General features: G+C 39.9%; 1 protein-coding gene across 1 annotated transcript in view; it reads right to left on the bottom strand.

Annotated features, from left to right (window-relative positions):
• Positions 1-20,644, bottom strand: part of Kcnh5 (potassium voltage-gated channel subfamily H member 5) — a 305,295-nt gene that overhangs the window by 133,102 nt on the left and 151,549 nt on the right. Inside the window, exon 8 of the mRNA XM_048415940.3 lies at positions 414-613. Coding sequence (XP_048271897.1) covers positions 414-613 — 200 coding nt within the window. The remainder of the gene's footprint in view (positions 1-413; positions 614-20,644) is intronic.

Genomic DNA, 20,644 nt, shown 5'->3' with positions numbered 1-20,644 from the left:
TCTCTGAACTGCTGAGCCATCTCTCCAAATTCCTGTCATTTTTTAATAGACAGCAAGCAAAAGGGAAAATTAAGAATAAGATCTCATAGCAGGATTCTCTGAGAGTGTAACAGAAAATTACTAAGTGGTAATGAAGTGTCATGGGGAATGGGGTAATGAGCTGTTTTCTTCATAAACTGAATTTTCTCCATTGAATATCATGGCTGGTGATAATTGATTGTTAATGATTGGGTGCTCCACACCTTCTAAGCACTCAATAAATATGATTGATTGAAATGTCACTTACAAAAACTATAGTAGCATCTATAAAGCAGTTGCACAAGAGAAATATGAGTGGGAAATATACATGCATCCAAATATCCTGTAAGCAGAAGATTATCAGCAATAATAATAATAACAACAAACAACTCTACCTTCTCCGTGTCGATGCCTTTTGACATTGACCATGTCGAGACAATATAATCCATCACTCTTTCACTAAGGCCTTTGGGGACCTGATACAATTTCAGGAAATCTCGAACATTATTCAGCATCTCGTGGTAACGGTTGGTGTTGGCATACATTTGCTGGAAAATTGTGGTAACATTTCCAAAAATAGTTGCATAAAGAAGAGCTGAAATAAAAGAAACGATAAAAAAAATAAAACAGATATCCCAAGTGAAAAAAAAATAAACTTGACTAAATCAATAAATAATGTAACAAAAATGTCTGGATTTACTTCCAGAGGTTAGCACATATGAAGCCCTGACGAGACTGCTTGGCACCTGGTAGGGCCACTAGAATGGTAACACTGAAGAAGGCTTGTGACCTCAGCGAACACCGCCATGTCAAACTGTATGAAGCTCTACGAAAGCAGCGTGAATAGTTCATAAACAATCAGATGACACAAGTTATAAACTTGCTAAAGTTTCTAACCCTAGTTTATTTGCTTATTATTATAATTGTGTGTGTGTGTGTGTGTGTGTGTGTGTGTAATGACGTGTCAGAGGTCAGAGGACAACTTTGTGGCATTGCTTCTCTCCTGTCAGCTTTCCATTGGCTCTGGGGAAGAACTCAGGTCACCAGACTTCTGCAGTTTACCCACCAAGACATCTTGCCAGCCACCAGCATTTCTGGCCTTTTTTCCTCTAGCCCACTCTCCCGAAGAAAGCCTAATCAAGTCACTGTTTTCCAGGGCTTGATGCTCTGACTTAGAAATGCACGCTCCTCTCACAGCTTACTCCCACCAGCTTTTGGAATACTTCTTTGGTTATAAATATTTTTTGACAGAACATCAGAAATCCAGGGGGTGGAGTCAGATTAAAGTGTTCCACTTTTAGAACTTGGTGCAGATGAGACTAAAAGTTGAACTAAAACTGTCAGGGAGCTTGGAGTCCTTAAGCTCCTGTCACTACTGAAAGATATAGAAGTGTTTTGAGCCCATCATTTCAAGCGCAAAGACAGCTTGCGACCTTTGTGATTTATCGACAGGGGACTGTGAATGAAAATGAGTACTGCCTGGGCCTAGAGTGTACAAGCTTCCCTCTCTCTGGATCCAGCCAGTTTGCTGATAAAGACCTGCTGTGGGGCAACTTCATAGAAGTTATTTGGTTCAAACCCCAACTGAACATAGGTCCACTGTCTTATCCTACATCACCTCCTCCCACTATGGCTTTTGTTATCTCTTTCACGATCAGAAGGCACTTTGGAAAAGGGGGTGGCTCTGTGCTCTGATTTTCAGTAAACACCGTGTAGCCGTCCCAAGAAATTACAAGTATGTGTGATCAGCAGAGATCACTTCCACCTACCATCTTCCAAGCATTTGAAAAAAAAAAAATCACTTGAAAAAAACATGAACTATTTCCCTCTGCAGCTTCACCAGCCAAATCCTATTGGGTACAAATGATTTTTAAGTCCGGTTAGTAAAGCAACTTAGGATCCTGTCTGTAACTGGGATAAACTGTTTATCTGAAAGCATCAAAGCATAACACATTGTAATGCCACAACAGAAAGCTATTATTTTATAAACATTTCTGTGGATTTTTTTTAATTTTTCCATTGTTATTTAGAGATTTAGATACCAGTGCAGGACAAATGTCTTAAATCGATCATATTTAATTATAATTTTGTAGAAATATAGGGTTTGCATTCCTAAACTGTATCTTAAAAACTTTGAGTAATCTTCTCTAAAGGCACCCCGCAAAATGAAAGCAATCCTAAACATGACATTTGCATTACATCACTGTTGCTCTTAACATAAACAGCAGCAATATGAATAAATTAATAGAGAATAACATAAAAAATATGCAAGTGTGTGTTTTCAGAAAAGAAAGAAGCAGTGTGAATTTTTTAAGTGATGAATAATTACAGATTGAGGAGATAGTGCACTAATTGAGTTCTGTAATAGTTCCAGGTTTTTATAATTGTCAGTCAATACTGCAGGACTACCTATTATTTATGTTTAATTAGACTGATTCCATAATATGCTTGCAATAGACTGTGTTTGACAAACATATTATTGTTGCCTTCCACAAAGAGGCAGAGCAAAGTGACAGCAATTAATGTCTCCCTCAGAAGCATGAACTTGAACGACTTTTCACCCTTTTGCAAGAGCTGAGGAAACAGAGAGACAGAGAGAGAGAGAGAAAGAGAGAGAGAGAGAGAGAGAGAGAGAGAGAGAGCATTGAAGTTGGTTGGTTTTACCATATTAAGAAAGGAAGCATTGAAAAATACAGAGAGAAACAATGTTCCCAGGCTATCTCCTTACTTCATGCAGTACAGTGAGATACTTCTCCTGCTCAAGGGAAGAGACAATTAAGCTTATGGATTAGGTTTTTGACCTAACATTAGACCTGCCACTGTAAAATCTAATCCTTTAGAAATCAGGGCTCCAGCCTCATCTGGAGTTATTCTATCATGTCAATGGACTCATCCCAACTGAGCACATCTGGAGTCATTCTAGCATGGCAATGGACTCATCCCAACTGAGCACAGTGTGGGGGAATACTGTGCCTATTGCAAAGGAAGGGTGGGGTAAGTACAAGACCACAGTGAAATTCTGCCCACCTGGTAAAACCCAACACCAGGCCTATCAGATCTCAAGTTTCTACACCAAGGCCAATGCCCACAGGCAGAACTTCTGAAACTCTCCTGATTCCAGACAGAGACCTGATGCCCTAAGTGTAACACATCTGTGTTCTAGACCTTATCGCTGGATAGCTGCAGGAGTCATAAGGTGAGACTATGCCACCAGCAGACTGCAGTGGCATGGGCTGAGACTCTAGGCTGCATTGAGCTAAGTCCAGAAGAGTTTGGACTTTGGATGCATTAGTATTGTTGGCCTATGGGAGTTTATTTATAGTCCTTCTGCCATGAGGTCAAGGAAGAGTCAGAAGAATCCTGGGGCTTCTGACCACACATCAGTAACTATAGACAAAATATCTGCACTCATCCCAACCCTAGAGAGAATACAGAAACAGCTATCCAACAACATGCTAAAAGGGGCCTCAAGCACCTCACAATATTAAAACAATGGCAGTGCTCCAGTGTGGACTTGTGGCAAACACAAGCTCAAATTCTCATCCACTGATGAAATAGCTGTGGCCACAAAGCAGCTGCTTAGAATTCCCAAGACGAGCAAAAATGAAGCCGCATCATCAACTGACAGTAATGGACAAAATGAACTGCCAATAACTGACCAGAAAGGCATCAGTCTATACACAGCCAGAGAATTCTTTAAAGCCTTTAAGGAAATTGAACTGAGCCCCCCAAGATCCAAATGAGAAGCAGAAGGAGGAAGAAAATGACGAAGGACTGCGAGGGATACTATCACCCACTGATACAAGGGGTCAGATCTAATGAGAGTTTACCAAGGCCAGATGGACCATGACTGAACGAGCATGTGATCCAACCAGATTCTCTGAATGTGGCCGGATTTTCTGAATGTGACTGGCCTGCAGTCTTTCTGAGAAGCCATTGACAATGACACTGGGACTGGTTTCCTCTGCATATACTGGATTTTTGGGATCCAGTCTGTTTGGATGCTCACCTTCCTGGACCTGGAGGGAGGGGGGAGGAGCTTGGACTTCCCACAGGGCAGGAGACCCTGACTGCCCTTGGGGACAAAGAGGGAGGAGGAGAGGGAGGGGGGGAGTGGGAGGGCATTGGGAGGAGGGGCGTAAATGGAAACTTTTTATAATTTAATAAAATTACTTTCAAAAAAAAAGGAAACATAGAGAAAAAAAACTCAATATTTTATCAGAGAAACTTAAGAGAAGTGTAGTAACTTAAACACTAACATCAGTAGGCTTTGAATTGAAAGTATACAAACTATAGCCAGATCAATTGTTTTAATAGAGTAAGTAGTTAGTAGGCTATCAAAAGACTATCAAAGGAGAGTAAAGAAAAGAATGAAGAGCAAAGAACGCTCACAGCAACTTTGGAACAGCATTAGAAGAACAGACACTTGGGGTGTGGGAGTCAAGAGGGTGTGCAGATTGTTACAGAGAAAAGAAGCATGCTCAAAAAGATAATAACAGAAAACTGCCTGGCCCCAAAATTGAAAAGAAACTAAAATACAGGTACATGAAAGTCATTGTCACCATAATTGGTTTCAAGGGTCACCATGATTGACTCAGTTCAATGAAATCTATCCCAAATCTTAGCAAAACCAATTCTCAGAGGTTATATACAAAGAGAAAGTTATTGAGAAAGCAAAAGAGCAACACAGACACACAAACACACTCATGGACATAGTTCACATACATGCATATATGTACAAGATGCCCAAACACATATACACATACATATATGCACATACATACACAAACATGTTCCATTTACCTGCTCTCAGCATAAACCTTATAGGTCAAAAGGAAGTAGTTGGATGAGACTGTCACATGCTCGAAGGAAAGAAACTATCAATCAAGGATCCTATACCCAGTGAAGCTGTGGTTCAGAGATAAAGATGGCCTCAGACAAACAGAAATTGACAAATTATGACTACCTTACATGTCCTCACAAAAGGAAAAATTAACAAGTTCTTTAAAGGGATTGAGAAGCTGTTAACCAGCAAAGAAGTACTGAATCTTTAAAATTAACAAATTCTTTAAATGGGTTGAGAAGCTGCCAACCACCAAGGAAGTACTGAATGTTTAAAATTCATTCATAATAAGAGGAGCTACACAAATTCAGAACACCCTAATACATGGTAAACATGGTGCACAGCCATGCATGTCTAGCACACAAACAAAAATCAGGACAATCAGAATTAATAACTACATTAGCATGTTGAAGTAGGTAATCTAGAAAGATGTATAACAGACACTGAATCTCACAATATGGACATAGGGGAATATACATATAGTGTTTTTCTCTCTCCTCCTCTTTTTCTCTCTCCCTTATCTTCTTGTTACTTGGCCCATTTTATGATCAATGTTTAAGCCGCTTGCATTTCAAAATGCCTTACTTTAATCCAATAATGTTTATCTTAGGTCCCACTCTAACCACGAAGGAAAAACTAGTGACAGATACACCAATAATAGTAAAGCTAGGGGTTGAAACAGACTCTTAGAAAAATAAATCACTCAAACACTGTTGAGAAGTCTAAGGGAGAAAGAAAAGGAAAAGAGAAAAACTAAGAACCAGCCACAAAATGGCAGAAGCATGGTAAGTAATAAGAATTACTTAATAATTATAAGAAATATAAATGAGTTAAATTTCCTGAGAAATATATGTGAAGGAAATAAACAAAAGATAAGCAATATCCAAGAGTTAGCTGCTCACTGCAGATGGCCCCGTGCTCCATCCTTCCCATGTCACTAAGCAACTTCCCTTCCTACAGTTATCTCTTTGCTTCACTCAGGTACCTGCTTAAAGCTCCATTCTTCTCAGGGGTCTTTCCTGACCACACCGGCTAAATGTTCTCTTCCACCAGCAATCCAGATCCCTGACAAAACACAGTTATCTCTGCTTCAGTTTAGATGTGTGTCCACATTTGTTAACTGTTCATTTCCACACGAAGGAGGCAAAACCTAAGTGCACATGGCCTTTTCTTCTATGCTCATTATTAAATTTCCCCCAAAGACACACAGTTCCGGGGACATAGTTGGTGTCCAATATTTTCCTAGTAAATTCTATGCCAAAAACACAGTGTTCCAAACCCATTATTGGTGATACAATGGTGTACATAAAATACATATTACTAAGACAGGTATTGTAATGAAATATTTAAAAAGAAAAGTTCTATAAGCCCTAGTCACATTAAGATAATAAATACATTGGAAAGCCCCATTGTTACATAGCAAACATAAATGTACACAATGGTGATGGCTGGCTGTGTAGAGAGATACATCAGAGTGTTTTACTCTCTGAGTGGAAACAGTCAATCACTTACAAGGATGATGTGTGACAATTTTAAAAATCTCTTTTTATTTGATTTTTGTGACCTTTTAGACATAATACAACTGCTAGTTTGGTCAGCTTTGGGATTAGCGATCTTGGCATACACACCAGTAAATGTCTAATGTAAAGTCTTAGTCTTCCTTTATCCATTACAAAGTGATTACTGTGAAGAAAATTATGGGTGATTAAGAATATTGACAAATACTCAGATACCCCTGCCATCAGGAAGCAGAGTCCCTTTCCCCTTAAATCTTGGCATACCCCAAGGGAATGGGTTGGCTTTGGTTGCACAGTAACATCTAGGCTTAACATCTAGAAAACCCAGGTTCTTCGCTATTTGAACATCTTCCTTGAAAACTCAGTTTCCATCTCTCAGGGAAGTCAAAAGTTCTAGACACTACTTCATGGAGAGAAACAAAGATCCCTGGCCAACAGTCTTGACCTCAGACTAAGTGATTTTTAAATATTTATATGAACACACATTTCTGGTCACATTCGAGATCAGATTCAATCATCAGTTCTCTTTTCAGTATATTCGTGATATGAAAGATGAGGCTCCACTGAACTGAGATTGTCAGCGCAGCACACAGTGCAGCAGAACTAGGTTACCAGCTGTTTGGTTGAGTCAATTAAAGGGTGGCTTTCCCAGGCCCATTCAAATCATTTCAGCCAATAGCAAACAAAGTAGAAATAATTCATGCTCCCCAAGCCTTCCATAAGTCACTGATTCATGACATAATAAATTGTAGTTCTTTTTTAAAAGCCACTAAGTTTGATTAGATATTGCAACTATAATAATTTAAACCATAAAAAACCAGAGCAGTTCTCAGTATTCAAGGACCTAGGACAGGAGGGCAGAGGGCCACTCATGCTACATGTCACATGCCAGAGTGACTTTGGGGAATAAAGCTTTCCAACATTAAGTATGGTTTTATGCTTTAAAATTGAAAGCTCCTATTCTGTTTGTTTGCTTGTTTGTTTGTTCAGAAAGGGAGAAAATTTATTTTTATCTCTAGAAACATTTTTTTAAAACATTCTTTGCTCATTTTACGTACCAATCCCAGTTTCCTCTCCCTCTGCTCCTCCCACTTTCTCCCACCTTCCCCCACCCTACCCCCATCCACTCCTCAGAGAGGAGTTGACAAAGTCTGGCGCATCACCTTGAGGCAGGCGAAAGGCCCTCCCCACTGTAGACAAGATCTCCTGAGAAAATATTCCTGGCAATTTCCCCAGTACCAGGTTTCTCAGTAGCCCCATAATGGATCCCTCAAACAAGTTTTCTCTTTCCTTGCTCTCCCTCTCTGTCCTTCCCCTATCCTATCCGTCCAGTTCCCTCATGTTCTCCTTCCCCCTTCCCTTATCTCCTCCCCCTCCCCTTCCACCCTCCTTTCTCCCTGTCCCTACACTCCCAATGTTCTCAGGAGAGCTTGTCTGTTTCCCCTTCCTAGGGGATTCCATGTATGTCTCTCTTAGGGTTCTCCTTGTTACCCAGCTTCTCTGGGGTCATGGACTATAGACTGGCTATCCTTTGGAAAGCACCTATTCTTAAGGCATAAAGTGATAAGTGAGTGCTTAATGCTTTCAAACACTGATATAGGTTGAGTGAGTCTAAGGGAAAGTAAGGAAAGGAGCTGGGAGAGAAGATGATCAGAATAAAGTTTGTGAAATTCTCAAAGAATTCTTGAAAATATTTTGAAGATTTAATGCTGTAGTGACAGCATTATATAAACAATCATCAGTATTAAAGATCTATCTGATTTAATGTATTCAGAGAGAGTGCAAATTGTATGCCATCCAGTACACTAGCCACTAGGACTAAATTTTTTAAAAGACACATTATGTTTTCAGGACTGACCATTTGGCCCCAAACAACCAATTGGTATACTCTTCCCTGGAGAGGACCACCTCTCTTGCTCCCAGCTTTCATTGGTTGTCTTTAGTTCTTTGTGTAGCCTTGAGGCCTCACGGGCTTATCTTCATCCAATTCAGAATGTTCACTGATGTCCTCCTTATTTTGCTCACAGTTGGGTGGTCATGCTGATGAGACTCTATGAGTGTCGCTTCTGAGATGGCAGGACACACAATACCACAGCCAGCTCCCCTATTTCCAGCTCATAATCTTTCCATAGCCTTTTTCACAATGTTCCCCGAGCTTTTGGTGCAGAATATTTTTTGTAGATGCATCATATTTATTGGGCATATTATACGTGTATGCATGCAACAACAATTAATAAAAAAAAACAGACCATGAATTTGAAGGAGTTGAGGAGGGTTTATGAAACATTTTAAAGGGAGAAAGAGGAAGGAAAAATATAATTATATTATAAATCTCAAAAAGACATGCATTTGGAAAATGCCAATTAAAAAAAGAGATTATCACCTTCAAGTGATATACACAATTTCCTATAGCTAAATACTAATCTTAATTACCTCAAATTACATTTTGAAAGAAAGATTACAATTTCTTTAATATATCGTTTACAAAAATCTACAGGTAAATTTATAACCATTCAAAGCATATGAAAGATCTGTAGTTTATTTCTCATAATTGAATAATTTATAGAACAAACAAAAACCTATATTCAGGTAATTAACTGTAGAAGCCTCCACTAGTGAGTTGCTTCTGAGAGCAGATAAAGTAACAATGTCAGAGAAGGTTCTGAACAAATTATGTACCAAATTCATTCCATTTTGTTTGTTCTTAGGTCAAGCTGCACCCACTATGTTCTTATTAATAATATTTTCTTTATGGACTCTTTTGTGCCTATTCACAATGGAAGGCAACCTTGACTTTTTCTCTAATTATCTTCTGTGTATCTTAGCATTTGATCGTTGATCTTACACAGAGCTCTCTAAAATCCTGACATGGAAGTGCAATTCCATCAAACTGTGGGGTCACAGAAGTGGCTTAACCACCATTTGCTTTTTATTGAGTTCACTGAAGTCCACCTTTACTGATGATATTTCAGAGACAAAGGGAATGAATCCCATCAATGTGTGGTTTTCTATACAGCTTGCAAGAGCATTTGTCATGACTCCAGTTGTTCTAAAGCAAAAGGCTAGTCTTGAGAAATCTCGGGTGCCAGAGCGGCTCACCTCCCACCTCTCCTCTAAAGGTTCCTGTTTTCCTTGGTTTTCACTTGTGGTTGATATAGGGCCCCTCCAGGCATTCACATATGTGCTGGGCACTTTCTTTCTCTAGTCTTCATTTAGTCCATACTTCATGCCAGTCAGTACATGCCAGTCATGCCACAGCACATCTGTACTGTGCCCCTTGTCTCTTCTAAGTGAATCTCATTAAAAACTTTGTGTGTTGACTATTAAAAACTATTGTAAACACTACCCCTTTCAGAGGTACTGGAGTTTTGAAGGAAGAATCTAATGAGGTAATAAAAGTTGATTGATAAACTGCTAGAGTGGACAGTCAGCTTCTAAGAGAAACCAAGACAAAAGAATGGTATGGGACAATGGTTTGTAGTCTGTCAATTATATTTCAAATAAATGCTGATTGGCCAGTAGCCAGGCAGGAACCATAGTCGGGACAACCAGACAGGAAGTAGAGGCAGGTCGACAAGAAAAGGAGAATTCTGGGAAGAGGAAAGCTCATTTTCCTCAGTCCTGTCCCAGCCACAAAAGAAGCAAGATATGACTGCCTCACTGAATAAGGTACCGAGCCACATGGCTAGCATAGACAAGAATAATGGGCTAATGTAAGTTATAAGAGTTAATACAAAGCCTGAGCTAATGGGCCAATCAGTTTATAATTAATGTAGACCTCTGTCTGATTTCTTTGGGACTGAACGGCTGTGGGACCGGGTGGGACAGAAAACCTCAGACAACAGAAGAGAGATCATTTTCACTACATATCAGATGATATTTAGTCTAATACTGCAGGGATTTCTCTAGCCTAGAGCAGCTCTTGTGTTTATGATAACGATCAACTTCACCAAAATAACCTTAGTAATTGACTTTAGTCTCTATATCACTAGAATGGTTTTAAAATTGAATGTGGTCAGATTCTCTGAATGTGGCTGGCCCGGAGTCTTTCTGCAAAGCCATTGACAATGACACTGGGACTTGTTTCCTCTGCATATACTGGATTTTGTGGATCCAGTCTGTCTGGACACTCACCTTCCTGGACCTGGAGGGAGGGGGGAGGAACTTGAACTTCCCACAGGGCAGGAAACCCTGACTGCTCTTAGGGATGGAGAGGGAGGAGGAGAGGGAGTGGGGGGAGTGGGAGGGTTGTGGGAGGAGGGGCGGAAATGGAAACTTTTATAATTTAATAAAATTACTTTAAAAAAATAAATAAAAATGAAAAGGGCATTAAAAAAAGAATAAAGTCATAATCTTATATTTATTATTTACTAATTTTATATCAAAGATGGAAGGAAGGGTGAGTTAGAAAGAAGTACGGGGAAAACAAGAGTTTAATTAAAAACAGGAATCCTAAAAAATCAAATAAAGTAAAATTAAATACCAAGATTACTTATCTCTCTTATGTCAAGAAAACCCATTTTCTTTATTCTTTCTACTCCATCACAATACATGTAGATTTCTAAAAAAATTAGTATACATCATTTGTTTATACAGTTATAGTCTTTGCTATGTTGATTTTGCAAACTAGCTGAATAATATATTGGCCTCATCAGTTCAGATCCATTTCTTATATATGCAAATAATCCCTCGATGTATCAATTGTCAGGCAGCCAAAGAAAACTGGAAATTAAAATTGCCTGTCATTAGATGAGTGTGTGGAGTTTTCAATCAATAAAGTATTTGCTTTGCAAGCACATAGACATGAGTTTGTTCCCCAGGCTTTACATAAAAATTCTGGGTATGATGGTGTGAGATTAGAACCCCATCACTGATGGGGAGAGGAGCATATATACAGGAGACTACTTGGAGTTCAATGGGCTATCCAGTCCAATCAGAGAGCTCCAGCCCAGTGAGATTCCCTGACTCCAAAGCGGTGGATGGGGTTCCTAAGAACTGTACTAGCTGCTGTCCTCTAGCCTCCACACATTAACTCACGCTTGCACATGCACACGGGCTGGCATGAATACTCATGCAGACAGATGCACACAAAAGCAAATAGATACAAAATTAAAAATGCATGCTATCCTCAGAAACCTCTAGCTGTTTGTTAGTTCTCACCCCTTACCTCTCTTTTGTACACCTCTCCCTACCCTGAGCTTTCCTCACAGCACCTCCTGCACTGATTCTTCTGGCTCACCCTCGTTTATATTAGCTGGTAAATGTGGCTCAAATAAATATCCTTTTCATCTGTATCTTCCCTACGCATTGCTGAATGCAAGGGAGGAAGTGGTTTATAGCTGGGCGTACTTAGAGAAGTGAGTACAGGACGTTGATAAACTGTTGGCCACTGTGAACTGTAGACAGTTGTTCTGGAGGCAATAGGATTTGTGGTGGGTTTCTTTTGAAGAATTTCAAGTGTTTAAAACTTGGGAACGCTTTCTGTGTTTTCAGATCTTTGTAATGCATCATATTTATAATTACATTCTAGGTAGAGACCAGAGATGCTACTAGAGTGCAGGTAGGTGGAATCCAGGTAATTAGAACAAGCACTAAGAAACCTGATGCTGATAGCAGTGACGGCAGCCTTTGCCATGTTTACTGTGAGCACTGTGCAGAGTCTCTAGGAATCCACGCCATCTCTGGAGGTCTTCATTTTATTCCCACTGTAGATAAAGGGGAGCAGACTTGGGAAGGAAATCCGACCCAAGTCGGAGCTTGATCCGAGCTGCAGCCTCAACAGCTGTACAACTCAGCATTCATATCAACTTTATGATGGGTCCTGAATACAATTAATCTTCCTGCTCCACAGAAAACCACAGTTACCACTGTCAGTTATATCCCTGATGGGACTCAGAGTTTCCCACGTGAACAGCAGGTTTTAAAGAAAAGCTCTCAGGAACTAGAATGTAGATGAACCAGAAACAGTATACATCCCCTAAATGATACATGCCGAGAGATGCCACAAGGTCCTCACTGAGATGGGATGTGACACAGGCAAAAATTTGCATCTGTTTTAATTACTACTTTCAAAAATTAGGCATGTGTTACTACAGAAAAGAAAGCTGGCTAAGTAATAGCTTTGTAAATTAAAGGAAAATTATAGTTCACCTCACTTATGCTAAGAATGACAACTTATCCATTAGGGTATACATTAACACTAATCAGGGTTGGTTTTTATTTTCAATTAATTAAGAATTCAAGAAAATTAGATATATATGCTTCTGATATAATGGCATTTCTAATTAGTTAATCTTGGAAGACAAACTACCCAGGAAACATGAAAAATATAGTTTTAACATATATTCTTTAATATTCTGAATTATTAAATCATTGCTGTACTCAGAAACCTTCCATCACAACCCAGTGTCAGTGCTACACATAGGTTGTGAAGACAGTCCCTCCATGTGGCAGGCACAAGGCTGGGCTGTTGAATTCAGGAATACACAAATATATGTTTGACCAGTAGCTTCCAGCTCCTTTATTAAAACCCTTGGGTGGCAGGGCAACCAGCCCAGGTCCAGAGAGCCAGTGAACTATCATTATTTCTTCCACTTCACATCTAATTTAAAAACTACAAGCCCTTCAAGTTTTCAAAGTGGAGAAATAACATTTGGGGTGTGCGAAGGGAAGACCTCCATGTTGAAGTTGGGGGCAGGTATATGGGTTATTCTAAAATTCCATTCTGAAACATTCCCTCAACATGTGAAACCCACAAAGTTTTAACACAGTGAAAGACAGACAGCATCCACATATGGACCTGAATATAGCCACTTACAACAGTGGCTCTCAACCTTCCTAATGCTGGCACCCCCTAGTACAGTTCCTTATGTTATGGTGACCCCCCTAACCATAAAATTATTTTTATTGCTACTTTGTAACTGTTGTTTTGATAGCGTTACAAACTGTAATGTACCTAGCTATGTTTTCCAGGGGTCTTGGGTGACCCCTATGAAAGGGTCATTCAAACCCCAAGGGGTAGCAATCCACAGGTTGAGAACCACTGACCTAAATCAACGACACAATCATGTCCTTGTGTATACTTCCACTTCTCTTGCTGTTTTTTTCTCCTTATAAAACCTCTACTTGAGTTTTATTCTTCTTTCAGAGCATCCCTTATACTCAAGGCATCCTTTCTATTATCCTCCAGGATCCTATAGTCCCATGATTACCACAATGGCTACCTAGCTGCTCACTCTCTCCTGTTAGTTGTTAGTTAAGTCTGTATATACCTAAAGAAGTCCAAAACCGTCCTATCTGCTTCTTCAAAATCTTTAGTGTGTCCTCATAGGCTATAAAATAAAGGTAACCTGAACAAACTTGTATACATTGTCTACACAATGGGGATAAGTGTCTATCTATCAGACTCAGTACTTTTCTGGAGATTTTCTTCCGAGATACATTATTACTTCCCTACACAGACTCAACTTCTGGAAACAAGGAACTATGCACTTACCTTCTTTCCCACTCAAGTCATGACTCTATCTAATGAATAAATGAATAAAAATTAACTTAGCCTGACTATATAAAAAAAGGAGATTTAAGGCCTTTCTTCTAAATGAATAGATAACAGAGCATAGCTATATCTCTCCAGTTACTGACACATGTACAAATTATCTTACTGCTTATTAAGATTTCATATACCACCTAACAAATGCTCCATCAGAAAAGAAGCGCTACAATCTGTGAGTCAACTTATTCTCTAAACTTCCAAACAGGTTCAGCACCATCCATCTCCTTCATAATACCCATGAATAGCAGGTAGCATTGTCACCAAAGGAGATTATTAATGAAATAATATTAATGAAAGCAACTAACACAACATAGGTATGTTTTCTTAAGAAATACATAACTAGTTTATATGATCATAGACATTAAGTTATGTGTAATGATCAAATTTTTCTTAATGCAGTTTTAGAGATAATATCATTAAGTATTTTTGTGAAAAGTAGGACTAATGCATTGAAACACATGGTCATCACATACTTGCAATGTGTAAACACAATGCTAATCATTATGTCCAATACGTAGCTATACAATTTTACACACATACTTTCATTCTTTAAACTAATACGTGAAGCATCTGGTTATAAAACTCTATTATAATTATAAATTCTCTCACGGTATTTAAAATGTTATGAGCAATATATCAGAAATATGATGGAAAGTCAACCCAATAAGAAGACTGATCGTTAAGTAACAACAAATTTGGCCAAGTGTTCGAAGGGATTAAGGAGCTGTCCAGGGTAAATCAGCACGATAGGCTATGCAACCCTATTCCAGCTTTTTTTCCTGTGGTCCTCTATTTCATGAGGCAAAGTCTGTGGGCTTTTGCTCATTACCTTCATTGGAATGCAATCTGTGAGGAAGTTTGTCCATTTGCTGGATGCCAGTTCACAGCTGCATCCCTGTTTCCATGCCCTGACATCGGTACCATAAGTATTTCCTCGGTCACATAGTTAGGATGTTAGGCCTCCCTCTCAAACTGCCTGATGTGATTCTTAAAAAAAGGAATCATAGCATCTTCTTCCAGTCTAGAATATGGCACTCTTCCCACACCCCTTCTTATATGCATATGAGTACAAAATATAAAAGCAAGGCTCTAGAATCTGAAGCCGCTGTGTTCTTTCTTTGCTAGGCCTGTATTCAGGTTAATTAAGCGGACTCTGAGTTTAAAATGAACAGTAAATTCTAAAAACAAAACAAAACAAAACAAGAAAACAGACAAAGTAAACTGTGTTTAAATAAGGCAAAATTAGCTGGTTAAGGAGTAAGGAATCTTATTTGATGTAACAGACAACATCTGCAAGCTGTAATCTATTGGAACACTATAATAATGGCCTGTGATGGTAGCAGATGTTTCTCTTAAAAAAAAAAAAAACAAGGATTTTCAATCAAATAAGTTTCATTAACACTGCATATTAATTATCTTTCTTGGAGAGTCCTAATCCACATTAGCATATCACAATGAATATTAGCATATCAAAAGCACTAAGAAGTCTTGCAACAGATACCATTTTTCCATACTTGTGTGTTTTGAGAATCTGTTTTGATCATTGAAAATCAACAAACATTGCAGATCTCCATGGAAAACTACTTTCCAATCAAAGCAACAGGCAGGAGGGAGCAGGTGCACTCCCAAGGCCCACGAGAGGCTGGTAGCATGGTCAGACTCCTGACATCAAGCAGCCAAGGACTTAACACAGTTATATCTGGGAGCTATCGACTCCTCCTCTTGTCCTCTTCACTTGCAGTTCGTAATATCTCCCTTTGTGTTGACCTGTGCCTTCCCAATGCTTTTTGGCAACCGTTTCAGTGTACTTGAAGATTTTCTGCACAAAGTGCAAATTTATTGTAGACACAATAACAGTTTCTGTGATTTGTGTGCATTGTCTCAGACAGCCATGCACACTGAGTAACATCAACTTCCTTACGGTTCTGGAAGCACTGCACATCATTTCACACACGATTGGGCACTTCCTTGACCGAATAATATCACCCCACAGCAAGTTTCAACAAGGTTGGTTCTTCTAAAGTGGAATATGCAAGGGACCATTATAGATATGATAAAGTATCACCATTGAATTAGAAGAACAAACCCACGTGATAAGAAAACTTCACCACCCAGAAACTGAATAAAATAGAATAAATGACTGGAAGTTTAGCCCTGGGAAGGTGAGTGTTCTGCCTACCCAGACTTTTGGCCCTTCTGCCTACTCGACAGGAGCTGGACAACAGAAACAAAGTGGTGTAATTAGCTGCTTATGGTCAGTAGAGCCAATGGTAACTTGTCAAGCTAACAGTTTAAGGTTTCAAAGCACCTAAGTGTTGATTTGATAAACTGTCTCTACCTTTCCAATGTTCAAGGCTGTATATCCTATGGAACCCTGCATATCCCATGAAACCCTGTAAGACATATTCCAAATCCTCTTTCTTACCAGACACTAGGCTACTGTAGGTTTCATCCTCTACTAATGCTTGGTGCCAAATGTTCACCTTTTCAGTAAATTATTACCGCCAAGGTTTGACATGTATGGAGTAAAGCCCTATCAAGTTCATCCTACGTGGCGCATGGTTGTGGCAGAAGTGTCAGCTCTAATAAGCATGTGATGGAAAAGATCTTCAGGGATCTTGTCAGGTAGTACATAACCTGACAGTAGGTTAAGACTGAACATTTACGTGAAGAAGCTGTGTGCCTGGGCCTGACAGTTGCCTTCAATGCCGTGAAAAAGAAATGTGCTACCCACATTTACCAGATTTCATAGTTTACAGATGCCTTCATAATTCCCCCATAATCTATCGAAAAGAACAAGAGTCTGGGCCATTCCTCTGGAAAGCTGTCTCTTCTTCCAATCTATAGAGTCATCATCCTGTTTTAGACACACGCATCTCTGAGATGAATTACTGTAATTACCTCCTAAGGATATCCTTGCCAGTGATCACATGACAACTGGAAGAACTGAGTGATAACTAGGACCTTCTCCCAAGGAAGCAAACAACCTCGAATGAGATGGTTTATCAATGGCCAAGCGTTACCGTATCTTATATCCCTACAGCAGATGGGGATGGGTGTCACACAGGCTTCTAGAACAGGGATAGTGCAAACGGGAACTCAGAATTCCAGCCTGTGATGCTGCGTTCTAAATATGTGCTCCTTAGGGCTGTCACCAAAGAAAAGAGGGTTCAGCGGTCATGCAGCCCACTTCCAACCCTGGGTGGCTGGAAAATGGCTGGAGTACAGCAAGTGCTTGAGGGACGGAAACAGCTCTGCTGCACCAACGTTGAAAGAAGCGAGGCTGGCTACTGGAGGAATTCGCCCATGCCTCTCTCTGTGCCAGCTCTTGTGCTGGCTCCTTGTTATCAACGGCCTGCTCGCTTCCGAAATTCATCCTCTACCAATTGCTGCACACGAGGCTACTTTTTGCATTAGGCATTTTCTAAAAGAATCACAATTGTGGTCACCTCTAACCACTTCCAAAGAATATTCCTTACAAACCCATCTATTCCCCCACACTTCTGCTTCAAGTAGTGCATTCGCAATACAGCAGCTGGTACATGACTTTACAGCAGACTCAATTTGCACAATTGGGTTGCCTAGAAGCTTCTAGGTTTTCTACCATATGGAGTATAAAGCCATACCGGAGAATCTGTCTCATCTTCTACCCATTTTGTGCAATGGCATCTCAGAAGTCATGCCTTGTAGTACCTCCCTGCTCAATCAGCTGCTGCCTTTTCTATTTCTGATGTCTATGACATGCTTAAAGGACTCTTTTTTTTTCTTAGCTGGATGGTGGTGGCTCATGCCTTTAATCCTGGCACTTGGGAGGCAGAGGCAGGTGGATCTCTGTGAGTTCGAGGCCAGCCTGGTCTACAGTGTGAGATACACACAGAGAAACCCTGTCTCGAAAAACCAAAAAAAAAAAGGACTCTTTTCCTATTTCCATTGGGTCTCCTAACTGTCACCATCTAAAAAGCCCACTTTTCCCCCATGATTCCCCAGTTTTATCTTCCTGCACAACACTTCATCACTGCTTGACATTGCATTGTGAATCTGTTGTCTATAAAACGAGATTCCCCATGCAGAATACAAGCCTATGAGATATGACATGTCAGTATTAATATAACATTATGATATTAATCCCAGCAAAAGTGAATGAATGAATGATATCGTAGTTTGTGAGTCCTGCGTGTCGCAATATACTTTCTCTAGCGATATTTTGCAGTTACTCTATCTCATATTTTAACTGAGATTGGCTCAAGTCTCTACATTCTTCCCAAGACCCCCACCACATGCCCAGTGCAACATCTCCTCTCTCAACTCATAGCCTCCATCTCTGCCAAGAAGGAGACACTCAGTCACATCCTATCAATATGTAAGTGCCCAGAGACAAAAGACCAAACAGGAAATGATAAACAAGAAGTGTTAGCCTACATTGTCATTTTTAGGACCAGGCTATGTGTACTTCATGTCATAGTTGCTGTTAAACAGACTTCTTTTAACCAGGGCCCAAGATTCTGTGCTATTTTCTTTTCCTATATTGCTTTCAACATGGTTGGCATTTCGGTTAAGTAAAACAGACCTTTGCTTAGGGCAAGTTACCAAAATATTAGTCTTCATAAGATTTCTTTGGCACTCTTTACAGAGGAACACTTTAGCAAACATTCTCATGCATGTCCCAGAGTGACTGGACTCCTGAGAACAGGTCCGTGTGAAGAATTTGCCCTCAAACCGATGTCAGTTCATCCGAAGGGTCAAGGCTTTGCCGTCTGAAAATACGCTGTCAATTATGGAGGGCTGCACTTCTGCATCTTGGTCACAATTTTTAAGAACTCTCTTCAATAGATTCCTGTCTGGACAGTTTCTTCTTGTTTGGGAGGCTGAGGCAGAAGCCTTTACTGTCTTGCTTTCTCAGTTGCGAGTCTGCAGCACTGATAGTGCTCCAATGTCTACATGCAACACAAATTGGACTTGGTGTATTTTCTCTTTCTTTATTCTTTTTTTGGGAGGGGGAGGGATGGGAAGACAGTGTGACCATGGTGCATTGTGTGGAATTCCCAAATAATAGAAGAGATGTTATGTTGGGAGAAAAAACAAAGAGCAGGAGAAAAAAGGAAAGAAAGCATGCAGAAGTGAATCATTGGATTGGAAACAGACCCCTAGAGGGACAGGTGCCAATGGAGTGGGACAGAGGCCAGTGAGGAGTTTCACCCCTAAAAGTGAGCACAGCTGCAGTATCTGGAACACGCTGGTGTTTCTGACTTCATATTTTTCCAAATATGATGTTTTTATGTATATGTATCATATGAGATCTAAGTCTAAACCTAAAATTCATTCATGTCGTAGACAACTTACACATATAGCCTGAAAGTCACTTCATGCAGCATTCTGAGAGCGCCTCTCTTGCTTGTTTGGTTTTATATTGGCAATGGTGGGGTGTTTAGAGCCATTTGTAGTTCCTTTCTTTTATTTTTTGGGTCTTTTTTATTTTTTTTCCTGGAACTGTAATTTAATTACAATACTTTTCTCCTCTCTTTTCTCCCTTTAAGTCCTCCCCTTATACTCCTCTTTGCTCTCCTTCAAATTCATGGCCTTCTTTTCATTCATTGTTGTTGTGTGCATACATATATATATACATATATATACATTCATACATACACATATGTGTGTATGTATTTATGTATGTATGTATGTATGTATATACATTGAGTCAATATAATGTTACTTGTGTGTATGTTTTCAGGGCTGACTGCCTGACAGCCTATTGGAATGCTCTCCCCAAGGGAGGGCCACCTCTATCCCAGCTTTCCTCAGCTGAGTATGTCTGTTTTGACTGAAGCTTGTTGTATGCTTTCAGCTGTGAAATTTTCCTCTTGTAAAATCATGTTGGCACTCAAAAGGTTTCAAATTTGGATTTATATTTGAGGATTAGGGATGTTCATTCTACATTTTAAATTTAAGAACATCTGATTTTATTCTACTCGAACGTCTACTTTTATAGTTCTCATATCTAAAATTAAACTAAGGGAATGGGGATCTTTTTATAAAATAATGAATGAAACTGCATTCAATAATAGCCAAATAGAGCATTTTGTTCATATCAAAATTGTTACATCAGGCTATAAGAAGAACCTACTGGGAGAGGGTCTCTCTCCAAACATGGGCCAGAACAGCACCCAGTGAGGCTATTTTTAAGTGTTTTCTCAAGTTTTTTGAAAAGCGAGGCTTTAATGTAATGATAGAGGAATCACATGACATCAGGCAATCACGTCACAGTTCAACATCTCCATCCGGCTGCAGTAATGAGCCTTTCCCTCTGTAGCACACTGAGGGTTCTCACAGTTTCACGGAAAGATTTGTCTAGTAGACATGAGCTGGAAAGCCGGGCTCGAGATTTGATCGCGTCCATTGTCATCTGTGTTAAGTGTCCTGGGAAACAGTGGACTGAGGCAAACAGGATCTCTTACATCTTAGGTAAGAAATATTTAAGTCCTGCTTGTCTAGCGTATGTGAACAAGAACAGACAAGGAAGTGAAAGCCGGGAAAAGTGATAGACACTTCTTCCTCGAGCTGCACAGCAGAGGGAGGAGCTGCACAGCGGAGGGAGGAGCTGCACAGCGGAGGGAGGAGCTGCACAGTTGTTTGGGTGGGGGCGGGGACCTCTGTCTACATAGGTCAGAAGGAGCTTCGTCAAAGCCAGACAGGCAGCTTCCATGGAAATCCCAATTC

This window comes from Myodes glareolus, chromosome 11 (assembly GCF_982192425.1).
Source record: "Myodes glareolus chromosome 11, mMyoGla1.1, whole genome shotgun sequence".
Classification (NCBI taxonomy): Eukaryota; Metazoa; Chordata; class Mammalia; order Rodentia; family Cricetidae; genus Myodes; species Myodes glareolus.
This window is presented reverse-complemented; position numbering and strand designations above follow the sequence as displayed.